At 33.6% G+C, this 27,138-nt stretch overlaps 2 protein-coding genes across 4 annotated transcripts in view; both read left to right on the forward strand.

The window, feature by feature from the left end:
• The window catches only part of LOC126881999 (intraflagellar transport protein 140 homolog), a 335,998-nt gene that overhangs the window by 108,465 nt on the left and 200,395 nt on the right, over positions 1 to 27,138 (forward strand). The window lies entirely within an intron of this gene.
• LOC126882004 (ankyrin-1-like) overlaps positions 1 to 27,138 on the forward strand; it is a 93,948-nt gene that overhangs the window by 40,604 nt on the left and 26,206 nt on the right. For 2 of the 3 annotated variants that reach the window (XM_050646775.1, XM_050646776.1), the window contains exon 2: positions 20,592 to 21,809. The exons of the other annotated variant lie outside the window; for it this stretch is intronic. In XM_050646775.1, the coding sequence (XP_050502732.1) occupies positions 20,651 to 21,809 (1,159 nt within the window). In that variant the 5' untranslated portion in view covers positions 20,592 to 20,650. The remainder of the gene's footprint in view (positions 1 to 20,591; positions 21,810 to 27,138) is intronic. 3 annotated transcript variants of the gene reach the window in all.

Here is a 27,138-nt window from a genome sequence, read left to right on the forward strand (position 1 = left end):
TAAAGGATGGAGCAACCTACCACAACAAAATGTTGATAATTTGATTAGGAGCGTGCCCACGCAAACTAAAGCTTGCATAAGGACTAGAGGTGAGAACACTGACTACCACAAAATACAAAAAATAAATAAATAAAAACAATTTAAACATTATTCGTTTTACATAGAAATTTTGTATGCTATTGACTTTAAAACAACTACTTTCAATTTGTTTGTTAAATACTATATTAGTCCAGGAACTGAAGCTTTTCACCTCGCAATTTTTACAGAATGGATCGATTTGCTTGAAAATTTGAGAACCACTAGTGGATAGTCCAAGGATTAAAATCTATATGATGCCGAAAGGCGCTATTACTATGGGGGTGGTTGCCACCCCATCTCGAGGGTGGAAATTTTTTATTATATTTTGACCGCAAAAGTTGATAAAAACATTCATTCTAAGCAAAAAATGTTCTATACATTTTTTTAATAAAATGAATAGTTTTCGATTTATTCGCTATTGAAAGTGTTAGTTTTATATCGAACAAAATAAATGTTTTTCAATAATATACTAATTTACGATTCACTCAATTTTTGCCGTAGAAAAAATTTTCTCATACCAGTTTCTTGGGAATTAAATAATCTACAATTTCATATTTAAACATTTTTTCGTACCTCTGATGGTAATCTTTCTATTCTGAAGAAATCGACATTTTTACCAAGCTACAAAAATTCGTTATTCGCTTTTAACTCCAGTTTTTTAAAAACTAATCTTTCTAAGCCAGTCAAACTTCTAGAATCTATTAACAATACATAAATAAAGAAGAATGAATAAGGCCAATGACTAAAAACATCGCTAACTTACATTATTATGCTTCCAATTAGATTTCTCCTTTTTTTTTTTTCAAAAAAATATATTGATTTTTTAACCGCAACTTTTCTATTTTTTATCTTAGAAAGTTGGGCAAAAAAGAATTTTATAGGCTGTTATAAGGTGTCTAAGCCTATTAATATTAATTCTTTTTAAAATCCTCAGTCGCAAAAAGAGGTGACTTTGAAAGGGTTGGTAAAGGTGGTTTTTGCATGTTATTACAAGTTTTAATTATCAATAGCTCACTCAATTTTTGCAGTAGTAAAAATTTTTGAAAACCAGTTTCTTGAGAATTAAATTAGCTACAATTTCATATTTAAACATTTTTTCGTATCTCTGATACTAATCTTTCTATTCTGAAGAAAGGGCCATTTTTTTCCAAACTACAAAAATTCGTTATTCGTTTCTAATGCCATTTTTTTAAAAACTAATCATTCTAAGCCGGTCAAACTTCTAGAACCTATTAATAATATAAAAATAAAGAAGACCAAATAAGGTTAATGACTCATTTTAATTAGGGTGGTGATTAGGAGGTTGCTTCAGATCACTTTTTCGCTGAAAAAAGTAGGGACTAACATTCTTTTCAATATACGTCACTTAATTTTTGAGCTAAAGACTTTGTTTTTATTTCTGGAGATATATATTTTAAAATGCTTTAAATTAGTTTCGACAAGTTATCCTCGAAAAATGCATAGTTTTCCCGTCATTTGACTTTAAAACTACAGTATTTAGCATTTGACTAAGAAGAGCTAACATTTAATAATGTATAGCTCGATTACTATTGGTCTTAAAAAATTAAAAGAAACGGTTTTGTTTATTATTTCAAAAGGTACATTTTTGTTAAGTAAAGTTGTTTTGATAAAACGAAAACTTTTGGAGTTATTAGCCGAAAACTTATTAACAACATTGATTTTTTCGATATAAAACTAACACTTTCGATAGCGAATAAATCGAAAACTATTAATTTTATCAAAAAATTGTATAGAGCGTTTTTTGCTAAGAATGAATATTTTTACGGTCAAAATATAATAAAAAATTTCCACACACGAGATGGGGTGACAACCACCCCCATGGTAAAAGCGCCTTTCGGCATCATATAGATTTTGATCCTTGGACTATCCACTACTTATTCTCAAATTTTCAAGCAAATTGATCCATTCTGTAAAAATTGCGAGGTTTTGTCCTATTGTAAGCTTCATTACTTGGACTATATTGTTTTATTTAATTGTTATGTATTTGTTATTAAATTGCTTTAAAATAAATATTGATTGACTTCGTGTGTTTGTTTTCTTAAATTCGCACGAAATAGTAAGAAATATCAGATGATTCCATATAAATTTGGGTGTGTGTATTTTTCTAATCTTCTGTTTTTATTTTATAAATATTCAACATCAGCATTTAATCTTTCTGGCGGTTTACCTTTTCTTTCCTTCGGTACCTAATGGTTTTCACTGCAGCAGAACTGAGTTTGCCATTTAATTTAGCATCCTTTCTAAATGTTAACCTGCTATTATTCGTTGCTTTATAATATAAAACTTCTTATTGTTTTCACCCATTTTTTGTTATTCAATCCATCATTAAACCAGGTAGAACGACAAAAAATGAGGTGTCGATTGACAGCTTATAACCCAATGTTTTAAAGTTGCAACCGGAACTACTATTTTAAAGTCGCCGAAATAGTACAAGCGATAATTTATTCGACGCGCCTTAGTAAGACGACGCGGTTTTTATATCACTTCCGGTTAAAAAGGTGTAATCGGAAGTGCCACATTATTGTCTCAGAAATAGTAGGGGTGATATATCAATCATCGCGTAGAGAAAAGTCGAGCTCGAATGTTTAGTTCCGGTCATTTCCGTTCCACGTTGGGCGCCAGTGAAACGAGTAAGGCTATGGACTACATCAGTTAATTGAAACAATATTCAAAAATATTACCTCAATCATCCAAGATAGCCATCGCTACACCCTTAGCTTAGCTCAGTCTCATGTCTCTTGTCCTAATCTTAAACATGAACTATGGAAATTCAGAATGGAAGCAAACAAAACAATATTTTTAACTAATCATGTTTATTGTTCATAAAGATATAATAAAAATATGACTTATTAAGTGCATTAACAAATATATTCAAATTCTTGCCAAAAAATAACAATTCTGGATTATACTTATGGCTTTTGGTATCGGATGGTAACTTCTTGATGTCGAATGGTACTGCTGTAGATTTGTTGTAGACCAGGGCAGATTTTGTGGAACTAGGTCCCTGCAGCTGATGATGTTGGGTGCTGTAGTCTGGATGTCATGGTCCCATTGCTGTCAGCCTTAGTATCATCGCCGGCGATAGGCTTTTTTGAAGCTCCCAGAGGGAGGACGGTGATTTTATTCCCATAAAACTAGAAGAATAATGCGTGTATAAGTTTTGACATCAAGAAGAAAAGGTACCCTTTGCCAAAAAGTATTCAAACAGTAGCAGATGGCAAGGGGTAAATTAAATGGAATTAAGATGAGAATAGTTAAAACTTGATTTACACGTGCATATTAATAGATGAAAAGAAATGTAGGAACCAAACACATGGTTGAATATTTGAAGGTTAGGTATAAGAAAAAATTATAAAAAATTAAAAGTAGAGCATAAAAAACTTAAATACAAAACTCACCCCAAGAGAATTATAAGTCTGGAAATAGACAGCTATTATCTGCTCTGTAATTGCCTTTTATAAGATTAATTTTTCTCTTCCATTTTCATTTTGTGTCTGCGAGTAGGGATGAAGTGTCACTTTCATGACTGTGCGACGTAGGCAGTAGCAGGCATGTTCCGTATTAAGACAGATACTTACAGAGTAAGAATATACGGGGTACGTTCAGTATGATGACTTAGATTTTAGATGAAAAGAGATATATTATATAGAAGATAATAAAAGAGGATAATAAAAGAGGGCGCCAACGAGTTTTTAACGAAGAAAGCAGGTAAAACAAACAGAAAAAAAATATTAATGAAATAATAAAGAAATTAGAATAAAATAATTATTTAAAAATAAAATATCAAAGATGTGACGTTTGTAACGTTACAAATTTATAACCGAAAAGGACATCGCACACATCTTATGGAAAATATAATGTCACTCAAATTCAATAAAATTTATACGATCAAATTCGTTTTAATATAACGATCAATTCTTATCATTGCGCCAACTCTTAATTATGATTAATTACGGCGCAAATTGCAATTAAAGTTTATCGAAATCACATTTTTGGAGTCCATAAAATGTTAGTTTACAATCATTATTGCTCTGAGTGCTATTCATAACAGCTTAAATCCCGCTGGGCCTAAGCGGATTAGTGAAACTAATCCGCTGATTTATGGAGTACCGAAAATCTGGGTATTTTAAAATATTTTTTCTCTCTCTAACTTATGTACCTACCCATTTGATTTCAGATTTATTTATATCAATTTCTGCTCTTATTTTTGAAAATAGAGAGTTGGCGCAATGATAAGATTTGATCGTTAATTTAAAACGAATCTATTGGTATAAATTTTATTGAATTTGAGTGACATTATATTTTCCATAAGATGTGTGCGATGTCCTTTGGCAAAAATGACTCAAAATTAGTTAAATCATATATCTATCGATGCAAAGTTACACGAAGAATTCGAATATCGACTTCCAGTTCTACTTGCGGTCTTCCTCTATCTTTTCTCCTTCGTAAGGATATAGTGGCGTCATGTAATTGGCGTAATGTAATTGACTATTTCTGTCCAATTATCTCTCTCCTGTGCGTGTTGTTTTCCTTCAGGATTGCGGTCACGTTGGATGAAAACCTAGCACTTATTACCAAAATTGCTTCTTTTACATGGTAAAGCATGTTGCCAGTCTAACACTTTAAGCGTGAGTTCCTTTTCATTCAACACAAAACAGTCTGCGTATGGAAATCCTCATCTCTGGCACAGACGCATCCAATGGCTAATTGGGACCGTGCAAGTTCGGCAAAGCGACCCCTATTTCTTCGCTCTGTACTATTATTCGCACTTTTAATTATATTGGCCAATTATATTAGTCCTGGTTACTGGATAATTGTCAAGGCCATAGTCCAAAAAAATAGTAAGAAGAAAAAATAAGGTTCAGGTTATGTTATGAAAACGTGAACAAATGTATGTAGTAAATAAAATTAGTTATTAAAATGCAGTACTGCACTCAAAACACAATTAATTAAATTACCTTTATATAATAATTGCATATCATATCAATATTGTGGAGCAATATATAATTTTTCTGCTTCAATGACAGAAGGTATGAAATATATGTCAATTTGACAATTTCAATTGACAATATGAATTATTTAAGATAGTTGCAATATTTCTCCGCGACTCGCGCACGGTCGTTTCTCGTTTCCCTTTCCAAGTACTTGCACACCGCGAATAAGGTATATTCTGTGGATGTAGAATTGCAACGAACGAATTGTATATTCTGTGGGTTTGAATAATATATAACTTATAAATATAAAGGACCACGCAACACTCCTTATGGAAAAGTGGTCCCGGTCAAATTTGATGAAAGTTTGGTCAATGATACTTCTTGATGTGTAGATTAAAAAAGTCCATGGCACCTGGGTCTGAATAACTACTATTCTCGAGTTACAGCCTTTTGAAGTTATTGGATTCGAGTACTCGGTTTACGTTAAATGCACTAATTTACGGTCAAGTGAACGAAAATATTTATTATTAGAAGAAGAGAAACTCATGTTCTTCATACATACTTGCGTGTTCTATATGAATTCGTGGTCAAAAATAGTTGGATTGTATTTTAGTCTTCAGAAAACCTCCGAAAAGTCCTCAGAAAACTAAAGAAGTGCGGTATAAAATGTGCTGCTAGATCGATATAAGCATTATCATGTTTACATGAATGCTTCTCAGTTATGGAATACCAGCAAAACTGCAGTTCCGCCTTATCTTTAGAAAACTACTGAACAGTGGCGGATCTAGGGGGATGGGGGTAATTCTACTCGTAACATGTTCCAGAATAATTAAAGAAAAAATTGTTGAAACATAAAAAATACATTAGCTGACATGAAACTTGTCCCGCATATCAGATATAAGACAGATAGAGAACATGGACCTGATTTCAATACACAAAAAAAAACAAAGTACCTGGTAGTCTGTAAATGCTAAATATTAATTACAATTGTCTATGGAAAAATCGGGTTTAAATCATCTTCGACTATTTGTACGTTAACATGTTGCTGATTTCGGTTAGATGCATCATACGTCGTGTTAAATAACGACCTATCAGGATACTTAACATTAGGTTGATGTCTTGCAAAGCCTAACAACTCATCATCATTGGCTATAGAACCCATGGTGGACCTCGGCCTTTTCGAGAATCAGCAATAATTCCTTTCTATCCTCCGCCTTGTTTTTCCAATTTCGTACTCTTAACACCCGTAACTCATCTTCTCTGGTCCTTTGGGCCATGAGCGCCCATACCTATGGGCAGGGGGAGGCGTGCCCCTCCCCTGGCTTTTCGGGTGCTTTGAATTATATATGGTTATTCAAAGTATACAAAATATAATCTGCAACATTTTCACGTTTGGTCCCCCCCTAAAAATTTTTATATGGGCGCCCGTGCTCTGGGCCTACGTCTTTTCGTCACACTATCCGCTCTTTGGTTATAAGTGTGTTTTGATGACCCCATCTCGTTCATTTTCGTTAAATAAAGTTTTTTCATTAATTCTGGAACATGTTACCGGTGAAATTACCCCTATCCCCCCTAGATCCGCCACTGTTCAGTAGTTTTCTAAACATAAGGCGGAACTGCAGTTTTGCTGGTATTGCATAACTGAGAAGCATTCATGAAAATATGATAATGCTTATATCGATCTAGCAGCACATTTTATACCGCACTTCTTTAGTTTTCTGAAGACTAAAATACGATCCAACTATTTTTGACCACGAATTCATATACAACACGCAAGTATGTATGAAGAACATGAGTTTCTCTTCTTCTAATAATAAATATTTTCGTTCACTTGACCGTAAATTAGTGCACTTAACGTAAAGTTAAGCACTCGAATCCAATAACTTTAGAAGGCTGTAACTCGAGAATAGTAGTTATTCAGACCCAGGTGTCATAGACTTTTTCAATCTACCAATCATTGACCTTTTTTCTTGACCTTCTTTGAACTTTTTTAATCATTGACCAAACTTTCATCAAATTTGGCCGGGACCACTTTTCCATAAGGAGTGTTGCGTGGTCCTTTACATTCACGAACCAACTGAGAACATGACACAGAGGCGACAGCTATATCATTTACTATAGATTTAAAAATGAATAACCATTTTTAATTTCGTTGAAAAACGAAAATACAGCCGCATCATATTCTAGTCCAATCAGAGAGTGCAGCAAGCACCTCTACCGCGCTGAGCAGATGGGACGTGAATTATAAATTGTAAAATTCCCTCATCTTCCTTAGTCTCAGGATCCGTTATGGCTTGCAAATTGTAGAAGCCTCGGAGGTGTAACCAGAGAAGGTTCCCATTGTTTTCAGTCTGGTGTGGTGTAGAGTAGCAGTATGCTGTTTTATATGCCATTAGATTGAAAACTTAGTCTTTTGCTAGCAGTTGCCGCTAGGGCATCTAAGCTGTTTCGTTCGTTGCAATCCGTGACTGCACGCCGGGATTTGTTTTGGTTGGAGCAGGGAGAGCAGCATATGTGCCTTCTGATGAGAGACTAATAAGATTCGAAACCGGTAGAGGTGCTTGCTGAACTCTCTGATTGGACTGGAATATGATGCGGTTGTATTTTCGTTTTGCAACGAAATTGAAAATGGTTATTCATTTTTGATTTACATGTTTACTCTGATTGGAATACAAAGGGAACCATTCTCGTTGAAACTTTACCGCGCTGAGCAGATGGGACGTGAATTATAAATTGTAAAATTCCCTCATCTTCCTTAGTATCAGCATCCGTTATGGCTTGCAAATTGTAGAAGCTTCGGAGGTGTAAACAAAGAAGGTTCCCATTGTTTTCAGTCTGGTGGGGTGTAGAGTAGCATTATGCTGTTTTATATGCCATTAGATTGAAAACTTAGTCTTTTACTATAGATTTGTTGATTGAGCATTGAAGAAACACGAAATACAGATACACATCTATAATAAAATGCTTAATAGGCAAAACAGCAAGCAGCTGCACCATCTTCTTCTTCTGGTGCCTATCCGTTACGAATGTTGGCAATCATTCTGGCAATGATAATCTTTTAGCTGTTGCCTTGAGAAGCCCTGTAGTGGATGTCGCAAACCAGGTCCTCAAGTTCATGAACTAAGATATTCTTCTTCTTCCGACGCCCCTTTTACCATTCACCTTTCCTGCAAAATTCATTTTAACAGTTATATTTTGTGTCATTTCTTGTGATGTGGCCGAAATATTCTAATTTTCTTTATTTCACCGTGCACATTATTTCCTTTTCGTTGTTAAGTTTTTAAAGTATTTTGGAATTTCATATTTTGTCCATTCATGATATCTTAAGACTTCTTCTATATGTCCACAATTCGAACGCTTCCAGTCTCTTCGTTGTTGCATCCGTTAGAGTCCAAGACACTACCCTATATAATAAGATGGAGAATATATAACATCGGAGGAGTCTGTCGACATCGGATTTGCAGATTGAGTCTTTGGTTACTCAGAAATTACCTCATCCTCAAAAAAGCTGCTCTTGATTGCTCTATTCTTGATCAAATTTCTGATTTCGGATTTAGATCTTCCATAATCCAGGCTCCTATTTCATTTTGTTCACTCGTTCGATATCTTTTGTGTTTTATCTGGATCCTTTTAATAACAGTAAACTATATTAAAAATCATTTGAACATTAATGTCAAATCACTACAAACTACAGGGTGTAAATGTTGCTACGAAATTAAGAAAAAAGAGTAATCTTTTAAACTGCCTCGTATAATATTATAAAACCTTATATTTTAAGAAAGAATACATCGAGATGAATCCAAAAATGTAAAAATATACAGTGTTCCATTAAAATGCCATAATCAAAAATGAATAACCATTTTCAATTTCGTTGCAACACGAAACTACAGCCGCATCATTATTCTAGTAGGGGAGTGCATATAGATTTTCACTTCGGAAAAAATCAAACAAGATAAAACTTTTTGTAATTTCATTAAGAAATGTTTAATAAACAACATATCAAAAAGTTCTACTCGAGAAGTGGGTGCTTCATTTTTTATTAAACAAATGAACTACGAAATTAGATGTTTTTTTTTTAAATAACTCCGAAAATATAAATTTTAGAAAAAAACTGACTTGACCATTGAACAATTCAGAAAATTTTACAAAAAAATGCTTATTTAAAGAATTCTCTAAAATTAAATCTGTATCTTCTATAATTTTTTATTTATAACGCTAAAGTCACCCTTCTCACAAACATTGGCGCACTGTAAGTACGGTGTGGGCGGAACTTACCTTTTAAGTATCTTACTAAATGACGTTTCATTCAAAAAAATCTCAAAAATTTAATTCAAATGATATGACGTCTCAAAAAATGTAATTTTTGAAATCTTCATAGTTTTATGGAATTACCACCACTTTAAGACGGTATTAGTCAAGTTTGGACACATCTATTACAGTTTTATAAGTGTTCTTTTAAAGCTTAGGATGTAATCTTTAAAATCCACTTAATTATTTGACTTTAGAAATGAAATAAACTATTTCTTTTTAAGAAAATTAAGAAAGATAACAAAAATGTAATACAAAAACCGAAAATTACCAGCTAAAAAAATGTTTATACAAAGTGATCAAAACTTTTTTCTGTAAAACTTACCTAAAATACATTTAATAATAAACTTCAACAATAATAAATCTCCAGCAAAAAATTTTTTTTTAACTCTTATACAGTATGTCTTGGTAACTTGGAACCTATTGATAACTTTTTTATTATCAGTTTTACGAAAAAAATTATTATTTATAAAATACTCTGCATCGTATATAATCTAAGATGCAATCATCAAATATCAAATTTAATTAATGATATACGAGGTATGTCAAAAAATAAGAATTTCACTCAAGAGTAAAGTACCTTTACATTTCACAATATCGAAAATTGTTATTAAAAAAGTTGTTTGGAATTAAAAAAAAATGTTTTAGTGTTCAATTACATCATTCTAATTAAAATATTGTAAATCATAAAGGCACTTAACTCTTAAGAAAAATTCATATTTTCTATATACCTCGTATAAAATTTAAAAAGTTTGATATCTGATAGTTGTATCTTAGATTTTAGACCAGGGAGAGCATTTTATCAAGAATAACTTTTTTTTTTTCGTAAAAGTGATAATAAAATAGTTATCATAATTGTAATAAAATGATGATGAGTTACCTATCCGTAATTTGAGAAAAAATTGAAATTTTTTTTGGATTAGAATGATGTCATTGTATATTTAGACATAGTTTCTAATTTCAAACAACTTTTCGTAATAACATTTTTTGATATTCTGGAATATAAAAGTACTTTACTCTTTAACGAAATCATATTTTTGACATAACTCGTATAAAATTGATAAAATTTGATATCTGATGGTTAAGTTTTAGATTTTTGACTATCCAGAGCATTTTATTAAGAATAACTTTTTTTTGTAAAATTGATAATAAAAAAGCCCATGTGGTTCCTAGCTACGCAGACACACTGTATAAGAGCTTGTGTATAAGAATTTTCAAATTGCAATGCCATATTCGGATTCAGCATAATAAAAAACATAATAGAAACATATTTGATTAAAGTAAAATGATGAATTTAACGATATTTTTAAAATTATTTATACAAAACAATTGTTATTGTTTAAACAATTAATAAACAATTAGCGGCCAAATCTGCGAGTAGAATTTTTTACTTTAATATGTATATAAACTAACAAAAAAAAGTTTTAGAAAAATATAAGCTTGTTTGAATTTTTCCGAAACAATGCATATTTTCGTTCTAATTGCACTCCCCTATAGGTCAATCAGAGAGTGCAGCAAGCACCTCTACCGGTTTCGAAACTTATTAGTCTCTCATCAGGAGGCGCATATGCTGCTCTCTCTGACCCAACTAGGACAAACCTTGGCGTGCAGTCACGGATTGCAACGAACGAAATGGCAGGGATGCCCTAGCGGCAACTGCTAGCAAAAGACTAAGTTTTCAATCTAATAGCACATAAAACTATTAGAAATAGCAGATAATAAAAGGTACAAATAAAAGGTAAAAACTAACTATTTTATTTTAACCGAAAAACCGTAATATTACAATATACAAAGAAATTAAGACATGTGTTTCTACTACCATGTATTTTAACAGACTAAATATCGAACGCACAACTAACATACAGTTCTGGCATTCACATCCCCTGTAACATGATACTTTATGCAATTTTAGGTAAGAGTGTATCGGCCTAATGCATTCTAAGAATTGGCTCACCCATGAAGAAATACCCCACATGTGTATTCTAACACTTAACAAAAATAATAAAGTTGAATTCCAACATCCCATCGCAACTAAAATTATTTTTGAATTAGTCAAACAGACCCCCTTTACTACTTAAGTACTCTAACTTAACCCTATTCAGCGGTTTAGTCAACATATCAGCTATCATATCCTCGGTAGGACAATACCTAAAGTTAACAACCCCTTTTTCATGCAATTCTTTTACGAAATGATGCTTTGTACCGATATGTTTTGTCCGATTACTGAATTTGTGATTTGCTAAAAGTTTTAGACAGCTTTGCTTGTCTTCGTATATAACTATTTCCGGCTCTAAACCCACAAATTCCTTTATAACCTGTTTTAACCAAATTGCTTCCTGACATCCATCAGCCAATGCTATGTACTCTGCTTCAGTTGATGATAGAGACACGCAATTCTGTTTTCTACATCCCCAATTTATAGGCGGACCCCGTAATAAAAATATATACCCGCTATTTGATTTTCTGTTCCCCTTGTCTTCTGCCCAGTCAGCGTCTGCATAGCCGTATAATGCACTATATGTTCCTTCTTGTCCTAAAATAAGCTTTTTATATTTACTTTTATTTAAATATCTTAACACCCTCTTTGCTTCGTTCCAATCTACTTCATTTGGATTTTTTCTGTTGGCTTAGTATGGTGACGCTTGCCAATATATCCGGTCTAGTATTTACCGCAATATATAATAAACCACCAATCAGTTGTTGATATATTTCACTGTTTTTCACCGGCTTTTCTCTGCTAGGCTTATAGTATCCAACATCCAGCGGTATATTGAACTCTTTTCCATCTTTCATCATAAACTTGTTCAGCAATTTGTCAATATAACTGGCCTGATTTAAACTACATATCCCTTTATTGCACATTTCAATCTTCATACCTAAATAATCTTGTAATAATCCCAAACTCCTTATATAAAAATTACATTTTAGTTTCTCTTCAAATATATCAATTATTACCTGTGTATCCTTTGCTGCTATTAAAATGTGATCCACGTATATAAGTACGTAAACCCTTTCATTATTTATTACCTTGATATATAAACATGTATCAATATTGCTTTTACAAAAAATTTTCCTTAATGACGTGATTTCCTCTTGCATAGCTTGCTTCCATTTTCACTATCACTTCTTTCAAGCGCTTCTTTAAAGTTTCTTGGTTCTTCTTCTTGGAATTCTGTCCACTTTGCTATGTAGCGCTCAGGTGGAACACCTTTATTTACTCTGCTAGATCTACGATCACCTGGATTCTCTATATCGAGATCTGTATCTATTTGATAGTTAGAATCACCGTCATCGTCATGGGATTGTTCCCAACTTAAGCTCTCATACGTGTTAGATGTATCCGTAGAATTTTCTATTTCCTCCGAGTTTTCAAAATTTACAACCTCTCTGTCTTCTACGTCGTTTGGCTCTATTTTCTTCCGTTCCATCATGGACCCAATGGATATTTCCTCACTTTGAGGAACGAGGAATGGCTGTCGCTATTCACTATCGCTTCCCCCCAAAATTTCTTTGCTAAACCCGCATCGATTAACATGCACCTAGCCATTTCAACTAGAGATCGATTTTTTCTCTCTGCAACCCCGTTCTGTTCTGGAGAGTACCCTGCTGTTTATTGAATTTTTATACCTTTACCCTTTAAAAATTCCCTTAAATTATTATTTACGTACTCGCCACCCCTATCTGATCTAATTACTTTTGGAACCCTACCTAACTGATTACTCGTAAATTCTATAAACTCTTTTATACATTTTACCGTTTCATTTTTATGATTTAATAAATATATAGTTGTATATCTAGAAAAATCATCAATTAAAGTCAAAATATAACGTTTACCCCCTGGAGTAACAGTCTTCATGGGCCCGCAAATATCCGAATGTAATAAGTCAAGAATATTAAATGTATTGCTATGAGAAAATTTTGAAAAACTTACGTATAATTTTACCTTTCTTACAGCATTCACAAGTTTCCCTAATCCTATAGTCTGTCATATCAATCCCGACTGCCATTTTCTTTTCCATTAAGTGTTTGACTGCATCCATGTCCCTGTGTCCAAACCGTCTATGCCATGTATGTTGACAGTTGCTGGAGTGCTCCAAAACACTCAATCCATGGTCCACAGTTGAAAGTTTGTATAAGTCCGGTGAAGGCACCGCACTCGCGACGACTTTTCCGCGTAAAACGATTTTACACTCGTTTTTATCGAACTGCACATTATGCCCCGCACTTGCTAGCTTTTTCACCGAAAGCAGATTTGAGTCTAATCCCGGCACGTACAGCACATTGTCGATTTTTAAATTTTCCACTCCCGATCCAGTCACGCACTCAATAAGTCCTGTCCCTATACCCTGATTCTCGGAGTATTGCCCTTTCTCCGCCAAACTTACAACGCCCTTTCTGCTACCGTCAAATTGGGTATAGAATCCTTTGTAATTAACCATGTGGCTCGAAGCTTCTGAGTCCACACACCACGAAGCAGAATCCCTTTTTCCGTCCCTTGAGCTATAATTAACCATAAAACATGCATCATCAGTACCTTCAGTGACTTTATTTGCCTTTTCCTTTTTAAACGCTTTGTACTTAAAGCAATCTCGTTTCAAATGGCCCTTACGGTTACAAAAATAACACTGCCTTGCTTCTGCCCTTGCAGTACCATTATTTTTGTTACAATCGTATACTGATTTTATCACCGACTCCTCCTGATTTCTTCCCAAAGCTCCCTGCCGTCTCCTGTACTCATCTATTAATTTACTCGTGACAAATTCTAGAGTAAATTCATTCGATGGCCTACTTTCCAGCGCTGTAATAAAAAAACTGTATGAGTCTGGAAGACTTCCCAGCAAAATTCCTGCTGAGAACCTGTCCTTAATTTCCTCCCCTAAGGCGGCCAATTTATTCAACGATTCTAGGAATAAACTAATGTGTGCTTCCATATCACCATTCTCCTCTAGCGATAGCCTACAGATTTTCTTTAACAAAAACACCATACTAGACAAACTTGATTTCTGATGATACTTCCTTAGCGCTACCCACGCATCGCGCGCGAATTCCCTGTTCCGGATATGCACTAATTGATTAACGTCAACAAATAAGGCTATAGTTGACAAAGCCTTATCATTTTGTTTTTTCCAAGAACTGCTTCGGTCTGTTTCTATTTCCCATAAATCAGCATTGATGAGCAACATTTTCACTAAATAACTCCACGACTGATAGTTCTGGCCGTTCAACTTTTCGACGTTATATTTCGCACTTTCCGCCATTATGTATTCGGTTAACACGAAAACTTCGCGACTGTACAATTTTAATTATTATCTTAATACAGGTGAGCTAAAAACGTAACTGAGCCCAGAACCTATTAGAAATAGCAGATAATAAAAGGTACAAATAAAAGGTAAAAACTAACTATTTTATTTTAACCGAAAAACCGTAATATTACAATATACAAAGAAATTAAGACATGTGTTTTAGTCTAGGCGCCAAATAGAGGTCACCGTGTCATTTGCAATTCTGATGGACAAACTCAACGGCTTCTTATGGATTTTGGGCTGCTGATTACGAATTTCGAGGGAGGATTTCGATCCGAGTGGTCAAAAAATTGTTATAAACAATTTAATTGTTTATAAATTGTTTATAAGGCTCTGGCTCATAAACTAAAAGAGATAAAAAAAATGTTTCAAATAAAATTTGTTCCCTAATAAAAAACGAGGAAACAACCGTTTACTAAACTTAAATCCGACAATTAGAACTCAAGATATTGTAAAATTAGTGCACAATGCAAATTGCAAATTGCAGAATAAGTATTTTTCGAAGCTTTACCGATCGTAACTCGGCTTCTACGCATGCAAATGAGCCTTATAAGGTGTCCTTTTAAAGCTTAATTAAGAGGCTTCCAAACAAAGTTTGTTAAATTATTTGGTCTTCATTTGTTTTAAAGTTATACTCGTTTGAAGTTATAATTTTCTTAAAAAATTGTACATTAATTTGTTTATAAAGGTTTCAAGCAAACTTGAGCTATAAACATTTATACTTTAATTAACAATAATGATATAACAACTCAAGAGGAACAATTTGAGCTTACGAAAATGTTCGTAAGTTTATTTTTGGCTAAGATGTCGATATTTTAATGGCGCGCTATGAGGCGCAAGATTGGCTCACAGTCAAGTAAGTATGTATTCTTCGACGCTTTATCGATCGTAACTTGGCTTCTACGCATGAAAATGAGCCAATATGTGATATCCATATAAAAATGGATCGAGTTCTTTTGCAGCATCATCATTGCATATAAAACGAGCATTTATGATGTGGCGGCATACACACAATTATTGACGGGCCTTGATGATGCTGCAAAAGAACTAGATCCACTTTATATGGATATCATATAGATAATTAGACTCTGAAGCCTCAAAAAGTTTTAGTTTTACTGCCTACAAGAACAGACTTGTACCACCATGTAACTGTTAAAATTTCGCTAAGAACTTATGCAGATGTAAAAAAGCCGATATTCCCTGTATATCTCTATGCAGATTTGCAGATGCATGAAAAAAATGTTTGTAAAAATAGTATTAATAAATAATATCAACTTACTTTTTAGTTATACTTCTGAAATATTAGTTTTTAATGTTTTTTTCTCATTTAGCGCAAAATATAGAAGACAATGTAAATAGAATGAAAGGTGATACGAGGTACAGTATGATGATTTAATTATAAGAATTATATGATAAAATTTTATTAGGATCTTCAAAAATGAAAAATGAAGATAACGTATGTATACATAGAAATTATAATTTGCATCGAGAAGTTAGCGCGTGAACCTTTACGCGGTGAGCCGATCTTGCGCCTCATAGCGCGCGCCATTAAAATATCGACATCTTGGCCAAAAATAAACTTATGAACATTTTCATAACCTCAAATTGTTCCTTTTGAGTTTTTCTATCATTATTGTTCATTAAAGTATAAATGTTTATAGCTCAAATTTGCTTGAAACCCTTATAAACAAATGAATGTACAATATTCTTAAGAAAATTGTAACTTCAAACGGGTATAACTTTAAAACAAATGAAGATCAAGTAATTTAACAAACTTTGTTTGGAAGCCTGTTAATTAAGCTTTAAAACGACATCTTCTAAGACTTATTTGCATGCGTAGAAGCTGAGTGACGATCGATAAAGTTTCGAAAAATACTTATTTTGCAATATGCAATTTGCATTGTGCACTAATTTTACAATATCTTGAGTTCTAATTGTTAGATTTAAGTTTAATAAACGGTTTTTTCTTCGTTTTTTATTAAGGAACAAATTTTATTTGAAACATTTTTTCTTATCTCTTTTATTTTATGAGCCAGAGCCTTATAAACAATTTATAAACAATTAAATTGTTTATAACAATTTTTTGACCACTCGGATCAAAATCCCCCCTCGAAATTCGTAATCAGCAGCCAAAAATCCATAAGAAACCGTTGAGTTTGTCCATCAGAATTGGATATGACACGGTGACCCCTCTGGCGCCTAGACTATTTCTACTACCATGTATTTTAACAGACTAAATATCGAACGCACAACTAACATACAGTTCTGGCATTCACATCCCCTGTAACATGATACTTTATGCAATTTTAGGTAAGAGTGTATCGGCCTAATGCATTCTAAGAATTGGCTCACCCATGAAGAAAGACCCCACATGTGTATTCTAACACTTAACAAAAATAATAAAGTTGAATTCCAACAAAAACAACACCAAAAAATGTTGCTCTACATCCTACCAGTTTGAAAACAATGGGAACCTTCTCTGGTAACACCTCCGAGGCTTCTACAATTTGCAAGCCATATCGAATGCTAAAATAACATAAGTTTATGTCACCCAGTACATACGAGTGGCCCTGTATTATTGAAAATATTTTTAGATTATGGTGCTATATATGCCCCAACTTTTACCTACATAATTTTTTTTGTATCTCTTACGACAAACGAGTAATTGGACTTCCTCGCACTAATGGCCCACCCTGTATTCATATTCTACCGTTTGATATACTGGATGCGAAGATCATATCTTTCGGGTCAATAGTTAGTGAAAATCAGAAAGAGGGGAAGAATTGTTGAAAGAGGGAAAGAGGAGAAGACTTGTTGAAAGAACTGCACTTTGATCCGAAAAAATGTGTAGGAATCTTTACTGACTTTAATAACGATAAGTTTTGAAAGTCTTTATGGCACTCAAAAGTATGTTAAAAGTGCCTTCTTAAAACTCACCATTGTAACCCAAATTTTTAAAAATTATTCCCAGACCCACCGGTACCCCTCTTCAAAAAAAGTTCATGGCCCCTCCCGAAAATCGGTCCTGGATCCGCCCTTGACATAGTTATAAACAAATGAAGATCAAAAAACGGTAAATTTTCGCTTTTTTGTCTATTACCAAAAAGTGAAGCATTCTAAACAAATTTGAGAATAAGAAACTCATAAATCATATAAAAAAAACTTCAATATGGCGGTCGCTTAATATGTCTATCCTTATTTGTTGCTTAGAAAATTGCAAAATAAGTCATAAGCTTTAAGATTTTTTGTTTATCCCAAATTCATTTTTTTGCAACACGATAAGTCAGAAAATTATGAGGTTATAGTAATACTTCGGACAGTTAATGAAAAAAGAACATATACCATTAACTTAATAAAAAAAATGACAAGTAATTTTAAACAGTGTAAAATTATTTTGAAAAAACATCTCGATTTTTTACTTATAAACAATCAGAATAACTTTTTAACCGTTACTCGTAGAAAAATTATTTTTTCATATTTAGAAAGACTGAATTTTTATACACATTTAGAAAGAAAAACAATTGCCCTACTAGGAGAATTAGGGACGAAGTTAGCCCCCCTTTTTTAATTCACATGTTGCAAAATATAAGAGAAGTCTGGGAAAGAGAAGAAATACCGAAACACTGGCATGAAAGCCATATAATACCTATTCACAAGAAGGGAGACAAACAAATATGTCGGAACTATAGAGGAATATCGTTAATTAATACAACATACAAGATTATATCCATAATACTGTTTAGAAGATTAACTCCATACGCAGAGGAAATAATAGGCGACTACCAAAGCGGATTCAGACCGGGAAGGTCGACTATAGACCAGATCTTCGTCCTACGCCAGGTGTTGGAAAAAAACTGGGAATTCAACCGCGATGTACACCAAATCTTCGTGGACTTCAAACAAGCTTACGATTCTGTTAGCAGAGAAGCATTGTGGGAGACTATGGTAGAAATGGGAGTACCTGGAAAACTGGTACGATTAGCAAAGGTGAGCACGGAGAACGCTTCCGCACGAATCAGAGTTGGCAGCAACACGTCGGAGGAATTCCTCATTGACACAGGACTTAGACAAGGAGATCCTCTCGCCCCCCTGCTGTTTAACTTCGCACTGGAACATGCAGTAAGGAAAGCTCAGCCACAACTGACAAACGGATTTGCCGCCCAAGGATCAAAAATACTATTAGCCTTTGCGGATGACGTGGACACAATTGCACAATCCACCAGAGATGCAAAAGAAGTTTTCACCCTATTCGAGAACGGAGCCAAGGAAGTTGGTCTTAAGGTCAACGAGGACAAGACCAAGTACATGGTGGTTACGAAGAACCCAAGACCAAGGGTTAGACAAAACGTAACAATTAATGAATACAATTTTGAAGTCGTCAAAGAATTTAAGTACTTGGGAGCGATCATAACATCTGAAAATAACTATGAAAAGGACGTGGCAGCCAGGATTATTGCAGGAAACAGGGCATATTACTCGTTAAGGACCCTACTTAAATCAAAAATACTCTCAAGACCAGCAAAAATAAGAGTATATAAGACAATAATTCGTCCCACAATAACGTACGGAAGCGAAACCTGGACTCTGAATCAGCGGGAAACAACAAAATTACTGGTACTTGAAAGAAAGATACTGCGAACTATCTATGGGCCTTGCAGAGAAGAGACAACAGGAGAATGGAGAAGAAGACACAATGATGAACTCCAGACAATATACGGAGATGAAAACATAGTACGCTACATTAAATCAAACAGAATACGATGGGCGGGTCACGTACTAAGATCAAGTGACGAAAGACTTCTAAACGCCACATTCTGGGAAAGGCCCGATGGAAAAAGGTCAGTTGGTCGCCCAAGAAAGAGATGGAAGGACGCAGTAGCCAGCGATCTACGCAAAATGGGAGTACAGCAATGGGAAATAGCTGCTCAAGACCGACAACAATGGAGGGAAATAGTAAACGCGGCCAAGACTCACATAGAGTTGTAGAGCCAAATGATGATGATGATGATGAAAATAATTTTGCAATGTTTAGAATTATTTTTTGTCTTTTTTTTAATTAAATTAATAGTGTAAATCTTCTTTTTTCATAAACTATCCAAAGTATTACTGTAACTTCATAACTTTCTGACTTATAGTGTTACAAAAAAGATTAATTTGGGATAAACAAATTAAATAATTCTTAAACTATTTGACCAATTGCTTTGAAATTATGAGTATGATTTAAGCACCAGAACTCTCAGCATTCCGTATAATAAGAAGGTTCTAAGTTAATTTTTACATAAGTTATGAATATTTATAAAAACTCAATATTTATGATCTATTTTACAATTTTATAAGCGACCAATAAGGATAGACATATTCAGCGAACGCCATATTGAAGTTTTTATACGATTTATGAGTTTCTTACTCTCAAATTTGTTTAAAATGCTTAAATTTTTGGTAGCTAATAGACGAAAAAAGCGAAAATTTACCGTTTTTTGATCTTCATTTGTTTATAACTATGTATATCATCAAAATCGGCTGAAGGCTGAAGGGAACATATAGGTTATTATTATAGATGTCCATACTACTCAAAATCGGCCTGAAGGGGGTTGTGTCACCAGCAGGATATTTTTTTCCTTATTTCTCTGAACTATACGTCCGTATATTTCCTCCCTCCAAATTTCACTAATATAAGAAGTATAACCGTTCAAAAGATACGCGTGGGGACCGAACTTTTGACTAGCACTGTATATGTATATTTTTTGACGAAAAAATCTTTACATAAATACATAAAATACAGTTTTTACTTAACAATGTTAAATTAAATAGAAGAAAACCCCCAGCGGAATCGATTGTATCTACAGGTCCTTGACCTATTTGAACCCAGATTCATATAATTTTTCATCATCAATAAACTATCACTGATATTATCAGTACTAACCTTTATATTTATTTTCTGTTTCAGATATTTAAAGAAGAGAACTGTGTCATTAATATCGCAGTCATCGTATTGTATTTTTAAATATGGCGCAGAATGAGTTTCCTCTCCATTCAGCCACAAAAATTGGGCACCTAAAATTAGTAAAAAAGTTGATTGAAGGAGGAGCAATAATCAATGAAGTGGATTCTAATGGTTTTACGTCACTACATATAGCTGCAAATGCCAAAGCCAGACATATAAAAGTAGTCAAATATTTATTGGCACAAGGTGCAGATATAAACGCAATCGAATCTTGGGGAAGGAGCCCTTTGCATTTTGCTACGCGCAAGAATGATCTTGAAATGGTTCGATTATTCACAGAAGCTGGAGCAAATATGCAGTGTACAGATATCTATGGAAGTATGCCTATTCATGTTGCTGCTGAAGAAGGATACGTAGAAATTGTGAAACATTTTTTAGAACGTGGGATAGATGTGGATATTGTAAATGAAAGCAGCAAAATGACGTCTCTTCATATGGCTGCATGTGGTGGTTACATCGAAGTAGTAGATTATTTACTGTTAAATAATGCTAACGTGCATCTCAAAGATTGTCAGAAACGGGGTTCGATTTATCATGGGGTTTTAGGAGGGAATGCAAAAATTGTTCATGGCCTTATAGAAAAAGGAGTTAAACTGAAAGCTAAAGATATCTTCAAGATGACCCCTTTAGATTTAGCTTGTAGAGAAGGAAATTTAGAAATTGTCCAGTTACTTTTAAAAAACGGTGCAGTGTGTAACCTACAGGAGAGATCCCGGAATTATTCTCCACTTCATTGGGCATGTGAAAGGTGTAGTCTAGAAGTTGTAAAGTATTTTATCAGCTTAGGGGTAGACGCGAATTTCGGTACAATTCAAGAATATACTCTTCTGCATGTAGCTGCTAAACGGGATTACATTACAATGGTTAAATATTTGGTTGAAATTGGTGCTGATGTTAACAAGAAAACTATACCCAAAGGAGCTACTCCATTATATTATGCGATAAAAAATACATGCACAGATGTTGCAGAATTCTTAATTATAAATGGAGCTGATCTAAAAGAAGCTGAATATAAAGGCAAATCTACTTTATCGATAGCCTTAAAAGATGTGTCAAGTGATTATCCAGAGTCAGACCAGACAGACTATATGGTACTTGCAAAACTAATAATCAAATACACAGTGTTAATTTACAATCCCATTGAAACATTTATTCCGGATGGTTGTCATTTCTTCAAAGAATTATCGCAATACTATAACGACTGCCAAAAAGAAATAACAAATATGAGTGGTGTGACAATAAAAAATAGTACTGTTTCATTACATCAAATAATTTGCGGCTCCAATATAGGCAACGCGTTTGTTCAATATCTATGTAACGACAATATTAAAAACGAGTTGGAAAATATTGAATATTACCTTAAAGACCTTTTGATATATGGCAATATTCTTCCGTTGGTACAACTTAGGGTTAAGAAAGGGTTTCAAAGAATGGCATTACTTACAGATGCTGACTTAATAATGAAAAAAGTTTCACCTAAGTTACCATCAGAAATAAGATGGAGAGTATTCGACTACTTAGATATGACTGATCTTAAAACTGTGATACAATCAGATTTTATTTAAATAATCATGATTATTGGTTTGTCTCTTTTTAAAAACGTTATGATTTGAGGGGAGGGTGGTAGAGAAACACCGCGCTCGGGGTATAGATTACAGCATCAATCCATACGTGAAAGTAAAATTTCTCCCAACCAGTTCGGGTTCATCGATGCTGTTGTTACGAGAGAGGCTTTGTTCTCAATGCAAGTCTTATTCCAGAGATGCAGACACGTCAATTACGGCGTATACACTATACACACATGTCATTGTATGGTTGTTTTCGAGCAAGCGTTTGATCGAATACAGCACGCCAAGATGATGCAAATACTAAAAGAAGCAGGAATTAACAATCAAGATCTGAAAATAATTAAATACCTTTACTGGAATCAAACCGCAAATCTCAGAGTTGAAAGTAAACACACCGAATATGTGAAGATCATTCGTGGAGTGAAGTAAGGCTATATTTTATCTCTTCTAATTTTCAATCTTTACTCCGAAAGAATATTTATCGAAGCTTTGCACGAAACTGAAAAAGGTATTATACTAAATTGGTACCGACTAATTAAAATCAGATATACAGATGACACTATAGTATTTGTGGACAACCTAGAAGACCTACAAGTCCTTATGGACAAAATTACGTATTACAGTCAACAATATGGACTCAATATAAACACCTGCAGAAAGAGTGAATCACTACAACTAATCGGCACCATAATAAATGAAGAATGGACCAACAACTAAGAGATACCAACGCGGATCGGAAAAGCTAGATGCACCTTTAACCAGATGGGAGCCAACAAAATTGGAATCATTTGGGATATTGCCATATCAAAGAATACTTAAGATCCGGTGTACTGAATGAGTCACAAATGAGGAGATCCTCGGAAGAATGAAGGAGAGCCGAGAGGTACTGACCATTATTAAATCTAGAAAGTTATAATACTTCGGACACATTATGTGTATGAAGATCCCGTACGTATTAATTACTTTTATAAATCGGTTAGTACTATTTTTTTTTTGAACCACCACTTAAACAATATCTAATATTTCCAGTTTTGTGCTTGCAGCCGTGACGTAGTTTTCATTTTGTCGTTTAAAGGGTGACTTTTATAATTTCGTGACAGAATGAATAAGATAGGTAATTATGTAGGTTTTATGATCTTTGTAGATCTATGGTGTTGTTAATTTGGTTTTAGTCCACTTGATGTTATATCAAGGATAAAATTTTTTTGTTTATCATTGTTTTATAAAAAATAAATTCGATATTAATATGTTAATTTGATGGGAATGATCTCGACCATTTTTATATAAAGGATGAAGACTTATAATAGAATATTATCTACAATAATGTAACATACCAACTTTATACCATTTAAAGAGTTTTCACCCATATATTTTTAGTAGCTAAACCATGTATTTGATAATGGAATTGTCATTCCGAAAATGTTCTGTGATGTAGCCCGAAAGGGTCATTTTAATAAATATATCTTTTATAAATGGTTTTTTAATAAATTTTTATACCTGAAATTTCCTAAAATCATTCCTGCATAGGTAATCCTGTTTAGTAAACGTAACGACCACTTTAAATGTAAAATATAACAAACAAACAACCCATTTGACGTTTTCAAATACTACAATTGTGGGTTGGCGCATTTAAAGTTATCTAGATATAGTGTTTGGGCCGCCGCTACCATGTGTGCTAAGTGTGCATCGCACAGGCGGTCTCAAATAATTAAATAGTAATGAATCAAAAATGAATAACCATTTTCAATTTCGTTGCAACATGAAACTACAGCCGCATCATATTCTAGTTCAATCAGAGAGTGCAGCAAGCACCTCTACCGGTTTCGAAACTTATTAGTCTCTCATCAGGAGGCACATATGCTGCTCTCTCTGGCCCAACCAGGACAAACCCCGGCGTGCAGTTAAGCGCTGGTTTCCTCGAAAGCGGTGCCGACAAACTACGACCGTAACACTGCGATGAATGACGTCATAAAAAACTGTACCATGCAAAATGATAGCGGTGGTTTCCAAGGATGCGTTGGAAGCCACCGCTTGCTGAGATTGCACATTCCATTGCCGCAGTGAAGAACCTTGAATTTTTCATCGTAATCTGACGTAATTCATCGCAGTTTGTCGGTGCCGTTTTCGAGGAAACCAGCGCTTTACGGATTGCAACAAACGAAATGGCAGGGATGCCCTAGCGGCAACTGCTAGCAAAAGACTAATTTTAGTAAAAAAATCAATGGCAAAATCCCAGTAGCTGGCTGTATACTATAATTAAAAATCACACAGAACAAGTAAAAACTTCGTTGGTATAATGGCATAAAAAGTTTATTGAAAAACTATTAAAAAGTCATCCAAAAGGATTCGCAAAACGTTTTCGATCTAGATCAGATCATCTTCAGTGCGTTCTTCTTAGTAGATGAAACTAGCAATCGTATAAAATAGGTGACATCGAGAAATATGATTTACATGTTGAAAATCTGATGTTAGTATCGACTCTAAGTCAATGTTAAAAGATAAATTTAGTGCTCAAAGGGCAACATGATTCACTGCTCGATAAGAACTTGTGGTTCTTGCCAGTTCAATGGACACATACCAACAGCTGTTTTTATCGAGCAGTGGATCATGTTGTCCTTTGAGCACTAAATTTATCTTTTAACATCGACAGAGTTGCCACTAACATCAGATTTTCAACATGTAAATCATATTTCTCGATGTCACCTATTTTATACGATTGCTAGTTTCATCTACTAAGAAGAACGCGCTGAAGATGATCTGATCTAGATCGAAAACGTTTTGCGAATCCTTTTGGATGACTTTTTAATAGTTTTTCAATAAACTTTTTATATCATTGTACAAACTAAGTTTTTACTTGTTTTGTATGATTACTAATTTTAGTCTTTTAAATAGTAATGATTCAGATAACTCTGTAAACTCTAATATTCCAAAAAATAATTATTATTACCTGATAATACTAAAATGTGAAGTGTTTTTGGTTTTATTTTGTGTGAAATTATGTGAAGTCTTTTTGGTTTTATTTTGTTAAATTCGTCCGGCCTCGTCCGAAAGAAAAAGAAATCGACTTTCGGGCTTTCAATATAGACAAACAAATAAAATAGGCAAAAACTGAAGAGAGAAAAAACTTAGCGGTGCACTGCAATCATTTTTGATGAAAACCATAGATACAGGAAAATAAAGAGCAGTCGGATATACATTTAGGACCTTCAAATTCAAACGAAGTCCAACCTATCGTAAAAAGTATGTATCAAACAACTAAATATTCCTGCAGATAGAGACGGGGGAGTTGATGACAATAATAGCGATATTGCGAGTGCTTATGCTGAAACGCCCGAACCTGAATTCACCAACCAAGACAGAACAATTAATGTGCCAGTTATTCTGGATTGTGGTGTAGGAAGCTCCAGCTTATACTTGGTTTCAGATGATCCCGGAAGCATATTTACAGATGCTAGCGTGTGTTGACACCAGGGTGTTGAAATCAGTTAGGGTTTAGTAAAACAGTACATTTAAAGATGCTAGCGTGTGTTGACACCAGGGTGTTGAAATCAGTTAGGGTTTGGAAAAACAGTACATTTACAACATATTTGGACACCAGAGTGTTAAAACCAGCTAGCTTTTTTAGTGGCTATACGCTATACATGCATAGATGCTAACGGCTATATTGACAGTGATTTTATACAGTACGGTGCAAATGTCTGGAATAAATTCATTATTTCGGAAGCCAGCGACTATAAGGAAAAATCCTGAAACAGGTCGATTTTTAATTTTAAATTATGATTTCTTTAGGTATAGGTATATCATACTAGTGACGTCATCCATCTGGGAGTGATGACGTAATCTATGATTTTTTTAAATGAGAATAGGGGTCGCTTGCTAGCGCATTTGAAAGGTTATTCAGTTCTCTATTCAGTAGTATAAATATTGACATAATTATTTATACAGGGTGTCCAAGAAATTTTTTTTTGAATTAAATTAATTGACACAAAAAGAAGAACATTTTAATTCAAAATGCACTCTACTGCTGTCAGAAAACAAAAAAAAAGTTTTTTTGATAAATAAACATTGCTTTTCGCTTAATTTCAATTTTCAAGCTGTCACCCATCTGCCTCTTGGCAGTTTGAGCATTGAATTTAAGCGAAAAGCAATGTTTATTTACAAAATAAACATTTTTTTCTATTTTTTGACAGCAATAGAATGTATTTGAATTAAATAAATTACATATATTATTTTTTTGTGTCAATTAATTTAATTCAAAATAATTTTTCTATGACACCCTGTATACATAATTATGTCAATGTTTGTATTACTGAATAGAGAATTGAATAACCTTTCAAATGAGGTAGCGCACGACTCCTATTCTCATTTAATAAAATCATCGATTGCCACATCACTTTCAGATGGATGACGTCACTAGTGTGATATATATATATATATATATATATATATATATATATATATATATATATATATATATATATATATATAATTGTTCGTAAGGGGATTTTTCCACATTCTCTATTTCATCTGTTTGATTATATATATATATATATATATATATATATATATATATATATATATATATATATATATATATATATATATATAGCAAGGAGTACGACTGTTTAATATTAACAATATATCAAGTGAGTGAGAAGAAGTCTCACTGTAATTGAGGTTATCAGTCAAGGAGAAATAAAAAATGAAAAAACTATTTCAATCTTTTAATAGAAGACGTTTCGTGCAGTCTTCCTGCACTTCATCAGTTCTACTGATTGTGAAGTTACATATAAGATGTACACAACAATGTCATCACAATGGGTTGTGTTGTTAAAAACTTAATAGCTAAAAAATACATAAAATTTCTTAAGCTAAAAATACATAAACGCAAAAAATGTCACAAAGGTCCTTAGTGGTAAAAA

Source organism: Diabrotica virgifera, chromosome 3 (assembly GCF_917563875.1).
Source record: "Diabrotica virgifera virgifera chromosome 3, PGI_DIABVI_V3a".
Taxonomy (NCBI): domain Eukaryota; kingdom Metazoa; phylum Arthropoda; class Insecta; order Coleoptera; family Chrysomelidae; genus Diabrotica; species Diabrotica virgifera.